Source organism: Manacus vitellinus, unplaced genomic scaffold (genome assembly GCF_001715985.3).
Source record: "Manacus vitellinus isolate BGI_N305 unplaced genomic scaffold, ASM171598v3 scaffold_123_pilon, whole genome shotgun sequence".
Taxonomy (NCBI): domain Eukaryota; kingdom Metazoa; phylum Chordata; class Aves; order Passeriformes; family Pipridae; genus Manacus; species Manacus vitellinus.
Window position 1 is genome coordinate 414691 of NW_021938915.1, and position 6748 is coordinate 421438.

Genomic DNA, 6748 nt, shown 5'->3' on the forward strand with positions numbered 1-6748 from the left:
GAAAGGAAAGGAAAGGAAAGGAAAGGAAAGGAAAGGAAAGGAAAGGAAAGGGAAAAGGAAAAGGAAAAGAAAAAGGAAAGGAAAGGAAACAGGATTGTTCCGAAGTGTTTGGTGGAACCAAAGGAGGGAAGGAGAAGCCACCAAGGCAAAATCTCAGCTGGAGCTGCCTGATGAGCCATCCCGGAGCCAGGGCAGAGCTGGGGTTGGGAGGGACCTCTGGAGGTCACCAATCCCCTGCCAGGGCAGGGTGGCACAGGAGCCAGGTGGCTTTGGAAGGTCTCCAGCTGGGCTGAGCTGAGGGAATCACCCCCCTTAAAGCAGCCCCAGCCCTGCCCCACAGTCACCCCCAGCCAGAGTGCCCTGGGTTTGTCCTGGTAACCCAAAACCTGCTGCTCAACCCCCCGTGGGGCAGCTCTGGCACCCAAACCTCCTCCTGGAAGGCCCTGCTGGAGTCCAGCTGAGGCCACAGCCCCGGGGGAAGAACCAGCTCTGCTCCTGTGCCACATCTCACTCTGCCTCAGCCCTGGGAGCTGTAGGGGAAACCAGCCCACTTCCTTCCCCCCTCCGGAAAACACAGTTTCAGGGAGTTTTCTGGGGTTTAAACTGGATTATTTTGAGCCCAACAGGTACAGGAACCACCGAGGGTGAAAGGTGGTCTGATCAAAAAACTGTTTTATCATTTCAACATTTTTTGTAGATTAAGTGACACAATTAAATCACTGTAAAGAAACCACATTTCCTGGCAATCCCTGGTTCTATCTGTAATTGCAGAGGGGGTTCTGTCTCCCCAAACCCTGGCACTGGGTGACTCTCAGCCATGACAATGCTGCGTGTTGGGATCATCAGGAAAATTGTATCACTACAATTAAAACAATCACTGTCTAATAAAAACCACCCGTTGGAAAACAATGGCAGCAATTACACACACGGTGCTCAGGGAGCTGCTGATGCTCACCCAGATAAGAATGTCATAAAGTAAGGGGGGGGGTCATTTGCATCTCAGACTTCTTTTTATCATATTTAGAAATTTTGGCACGTTCAAATTTATCCAGAGAGCTGAATTTCCCCTCAGCACTGAACTCGATCAGCTTCTTGCTATTTTCAGAAAATAATTGCTCTGTTCAAGTTCCATAAAACAGCAGGAAATTCCTCTGGGCCGCCTCCTTTTCACCTCCAACCTCACACCTGAGCCCTGACTTCGTGGAGCCAACACCCTCCTCTGGGTCAGAGCTTAACAGGAAGCCCAGAAAAGCCCCCAAATCCCACTCCTGACTTCAGGAATCCACCTGGAAGCTCCTTCCCAACGTTCCTCAGCCCAGCCAGGACCTGCTCCAGCCGGCAGAGCCTCCCCCAAGGCAGAGCATCCCCCGGAGATGCTCCTCCAGGAGCACGGGCAGGGCAACCTCCACCTGCTCCAGCCACCCAGGAACCCAACAGCGTCTCAGGAGCTCCACTGGAAGCCAAACTTACCCAGGTGATGGGAGGGAAGGACGGGAGGGAAGTGCCTGGGAGAGCCCCGGCACGGCCGAGCCTTTATAGGGTGCCCGAGTGCCCCAGGGGACTGAGGTGGTTGGGCTGGTGAGGCTCTAATTGCCTCCCAGTCCTGGCTGAGCCACGTGCAGCTCTGGGGCTGGCCTGGCTCCGTGGGGCTGTGGGGACACCGGGGTGGATCCCCCTGGAGCTCCCAGGGACCCCCCGAGCTGAGGGGCTGCACCAAAAACCCCTGCGAGGCCCAGGACACCCCACACAGGGGCTGCTCGTGGTGCCCAAGGGGGGAGCAAAGCATCGCTGCCTGCCCGGGGCAATCCCAGCTGGAACATCCCTTCCCACCCCGAACCAGGGAGCAGCCCAAGGAACTCCTCATTCCAGGGGAGCTTCGGGCAGAAACCCCTCGGGAGCCTTTGAAAAGCCGCCCAGGAAGGACTCGGCTCCCGCAGCCCCTAATTTAATTACCAGGGCACTTCCTGCACCTCCACGGCCAGCCCAGGGAGCAGAGGGCTCATTAGGGCCGAGAGGGCCTTGGGCTGAGGGCAGGACAGCTCCCAAAAATGCCCCGTCACAAAGGGGATGAGAAGGGAACGACCTGCCCGGAGAGGTGACGAGGAGGGGAAGGGCCGAGCTCTGGGGGAGAAGCAGCTCCACAAACCAGTGCCCCGACAACAAAAAACCCCATTTCCTGCTCTGCTGCACATTCCCTGCTCCAGTCATCCCTGCCTTTGTTCCCTGTTTGTGCCACGAAGGGGAAAATTGGCAGTGGCGGGAGCGGGAGTTGCCGCCTGGGAATGCGCTTGGGAAGAGTCACAAATACTTCAGGGAAGGCTCTGGAATTCCTGTGTCCCTTTAATATGAATCCCACAGCTCCAAATTGGGTGTGGAATTCGGGTGACGTCCCACAGCTGGAATAAAAAGAGGGGGAATAATCACAGGATCACCTCCTGAGCTGGAAGGGACCCACAGGGATCACTGATCCCAATTCCTGGACATCCCAAAATCCCACCACGAACCCGAGGGTTGTCTGAACCCTCCTGGAGCTCTGGCAGCTTTGAGGCTGTGCCCTGGGGAGCCTGTTCAGTGCCCAACCACCCCCTGGGGGCAGAACCTTTTCCAGTATCCAACCCTGAGGGGAAATAAGTGACTTTTCAGTGGAGCAATGGAAAATCCCTCATCAATAGGAAGCCCCAGGATGCTGCTGGTTTGCCTTCCCTGGAGGCTGGAAATGATCTCCCAGGGATGTGGTTTATTGGTGGGATTGGCTGTGCTACATTTCCAGCTGGACTCCACGACCTGAAAGGCCTTTCACTTCAAGAATTCCATGATTTGGAGCGGAATATCGAGCTCTCCTTTATGAACCACGAGCTGAATTTCCTATTTCTTTTTTTTCTTTTTTTTTTTTCCCCCAGAAAATCCAAAAGCCTGAAGGCACCTTTGTCATCTGCATTTTTTTATTTGCACTTCCCTCACCACCACGGGAAACAAGAGGGACAAAGGGCTTGTTTTCCAGGTTAATCCCAACATTCCAAGAGCTGAAGGGAGGGACACCGGAGACAAAGCCTGACTCCAGCCTGGATCCCTCTTACTTTTATTGTGCTTCCCTCCCCTGAGCCACAAGGCCCTTTTTAATGGCAAATGATCTGACCCCAGGTTTTAGGAGCCCAGCTGGCGTCGGGGAGCAGATTAAGGCAGTTTTTAAGAGCTCCACCAGCCCAGTTCCCGGGGAAGCTCTGGATTAAGTCGTGTCCAGGTAATCCCAGCCCCCAGTTTGGTGTTTGCAGAGCAGGAGCAGAGCCCCAGCGATGATCCCATCGGGACCTGTCATCCAAACGACCCTAATTAGCATCTCTGAGGGCCTTTCATCTCGGGGAGACTCCTGGAGCCACACGGGGCATGGGGGGGGGGGTTATTATTGCTAATTAAGCACAGGGAAAAGCGAGGCAGGGCTGAGTCAGAGCCGGGGCAGAACCACAGACTCCAGCACGGGCACCTCCCAGACCAGGTCCCTGGGAGGGAGAGCAGATCCTGCAGCTCACCCAGCACCCAGAACAGCTTCCCTACGGATCCCCCGGGCTCGGGGAGAGCCCCGGGGCCCTGGAGATGGGGCAGCTCCTCCAAGGGGCACAGCCTGGCTCGGGAACGGGCTGGGAGAGCTGGGAATGGTCAGCCCGGAGAGGAGGAGGTTGTGTGGAGACCTCAGAGCCCCTTCCAGGAGCTGAGGGGGCTGCAGGGAAGCTGGAGAGGGATGTTCCTCAGGAACTGGGGTGACAGGGCAGGGGGTGGGTTCAGCCTGACAGAGGGGAGATTTAAATTGGATACTGGGGAGAAATTCCTGCCTGGAAGGAGGGTGGGGAGGCCCTGGCACAGGTTGCCCAGAGAAGCTGTGGCTGCCCCATCCCTGGGAGTGTCCAAGGCCAGGCTGGAGCATCCTGGGCTGGTGGGAGGTGTCCCTGCCCGTGGCAGGGGGTGGGATGAGCCGATTTTCCAGGTCCCTTCCAACCCAAACCATTCCAGGCCCCTGTTCCTTCCTTTCAGAGGGGACACAGGTTGGGGGAACCTCCCAGGTGTTGGGGTGAGGAGCTCCCCGGTCACTGCTGCTCTTCCCCCTGCCCTTGGGGGCCAGAACATCCCCCCAGACCAGAACATCCCCCCCAGACCAGAACACCCCCCCAGACATCCAGGAGAAGGGACCAAGGGCTCTGCTCCTCCAGGAGCCCCGGGGAAGCAGCCAAGATGCCACCACAAGGTCACTGAGCCGGGGTGGGGCAGGGCAAGATGCAGGACAGCGTCCTGGCCCGGGTCACACCCTCCTCTTCCTCTTGCAACACTTGTTTTCACCCTCCCAACACCCCCGAGCCACTTGGCCTGAGCTCATTTTCCTAATGACAGGGCCCACTACAGGGCCTGTGTCTTTTTTTTTTTTTTTTTTTTCAGGCAGGACTTCACCATATTTAATAAAAAACAACCCCCAGGAGGCAGAAAGACGAGATTTTTAATCCAGGCTCAGACAGCTCTGTTTATTTAAGTCTCTCTATATGTAAATACACATATAAGTGTGTACAAATAAAGTTTATTTTCAGCACAGTGAAGAGCGCACAAAGAACACAATCAATTGCATTTTACAGCTTAAACATTTACAAAACGGCCGTGCTGCAACTTTCAGTGTTGTTTCAAAGGCTTGCTTTCGCTTCAGGTGGTGAGGTTTGATTTTAATTAAAGCAACCGAGCGAAGGAAAAACCTTCGTTTCATTTCGGCTTCAGGGAGCCAGAAATGCTGCCCTGTTCAGGGGCTGGGCTGAGGGAATTTCTGGCCACTTCCCAAAGGGAAAGCCTTTGGAATTCGGCCTCTCCTGGGCCTTTTCCCCTCTTAGGAGGACAATCTGAGAGAGTTGGGCTTGTCCCACCTGAACACGAGGGAAAACTTCTCTCTGGGTGCCCGAACCCCCCGGGAGGGGCTGGAGTGTCCCTTCCCTCCCTGGGGAGACCCCAGAACTCTCAGGGAGGTTGGACCCACGGGGGTCCCTTCCAGCCTCCCCCATTCCAGGATTCTGGGTGAGATTCTTGGACCTTTTGCTCCACAAGCCCACCTCGGGCTCCCCAGTAAGAACCAGTTCAGGGGCCAGCCCTGCTCCAGCAGCACTCCCAGCTGGTGCTGCCGGGGTCTGGACTCCTGGGACGTGTCTCTTTCTTTAATTATTATTATTATTTTGCTTTAAAATCACCGTTTATTCGGATCGGGTGAGAGTTTAATCCCACCCCACCAAACTGGGCCTTGCAGCAGGTTCAGGGACGAGCCCCAGGCAGCTGGAGAGCAGCCCTGGGAATGGGATCACACGGGAATGGGATCACATGGAAATGGGATCACACCCAGGCAGAGCAGAGCTCCGGGGGAAACGTTGGAAAACAGGGATAAAGCGGATTGGAGAGGCAGGAACCATCGGCAGGTGCCCGAGGAGACAAATAACCCCCGTCCCAGAGCTGGGCCTCCCCCTTTTCCAGGGGTTTTCCTTCCCCTGCTCCTTTTTACCAGGGCCATTTGGGGGCTGAGATGTATTTTTTTAAGTGATTGGAAATTTTCACCCCACCTGACTGACAATGCTGCTGAGGGACACTTGGGGTGGCACTTTGCTGAGGGACACAGCTGGTGACACTCTGGCAAGGGACACACTTGGTGGCACTTTGCTGAGGGAAACACTTGGTGGCACTTTGCTGAGGGACATATTGGGTGGCACTTTGCTGAGGGACACACTTGGTCACACTCTGGTAAGGGACACAGCTGGTGGCACTTTGCTGAGGGACACACTTGGTGGCACCCTGATAACAGACACACTTGGTGGCACTTTGCTGAGGGACACACTTGGTCACACTCTGGTAAGGGACATAAATTGTCCCAGACTGCTGAGGGACACACTTGGTGGCACTTTGCTGCTGAGGGACACACTTGGTCACACTCTGGTAAGGGACACATTGGGTGGCACTTTGCTGAGGGACACACTTGGTGGCACTTTGCTGAGGGACACATTTGGTGGCACATCTCTGCTGCTGAGGGACACACTTGGTGGCACTCTGATAACAGACAGACTTGGTGGCACATCTTTGCTGAGGGACACACTTGGTCACACTCTGATAAGGGACACACTGGCTGGCACTTTGCTGCTGAGGGACACACTTGGTGGCACATCTTTGCTGCTGAGGGACACACTTGGTCACACTCTGATAACAGACAGACTTGGTCACACTCTGATAAGGGACACACTGGGTGGCACTTTGCTGAGGGACATAACTGGTGGCACTTTGCTGCTGAGGGACACAAACTGTCTCACCCTGCTGCTGGGGGACACAAATGGAGGCACAGTCGGTGGCACTGGGCTGGGGGACACACTTGGTCACACACCTGGAGGCCCATTGCTGGGGGACACAGGAGGTGACACTCTGCTGGGGGATGTAGGAGGTGCCACTCTGTTGGGGGATGTAGGAGGTGCCACTCTGCTGGGGGACACAGGAGATCTGCTGGGGGACACAGGAGGTGCCACCCCGCCGGGGTCCCTGGCAGGTCAGGTACGGGTACGAGCCCCCCTTGGCCGCTCGCTGCTGGGGGACACAGGTGGTGACACACCTGGGCACGCCCTGCCGGGGGCACAGGGCGGTCACACTCTGCTGGGGGACACACCTGGTGGCACTCTGGTGCTGGGGGACCCCCTTGGTGCCGCGGGGCGGCCGAGGGACACAGGTGGTCACGCACCTCTGCTGCGGGGGG

General features: G+C 56.3%; 1 protein-coding gene across 1 annotated transcript in view; it reads right to left on the reverse strand.

Moving 5' to 3' along the window:
- Positions 1-5514: 5514 nt before the first annotated feature.
- The window catches only part of LOC112840960 (keratin-associated protein 10-7-like), a 7247-nt gene continuing 6013 nt past the window's right edge, over positions 5515-6748 (reverse strand). The window contains exon 2 of the mRNA XM_029965912.1: positions 5515-6738. Coding sequence (XP_029821772.1) covers positions 5515-6738 — 1224 coding nt within the window. The remainder of the gene's footprint in view (positions 6739-6748) is intronic.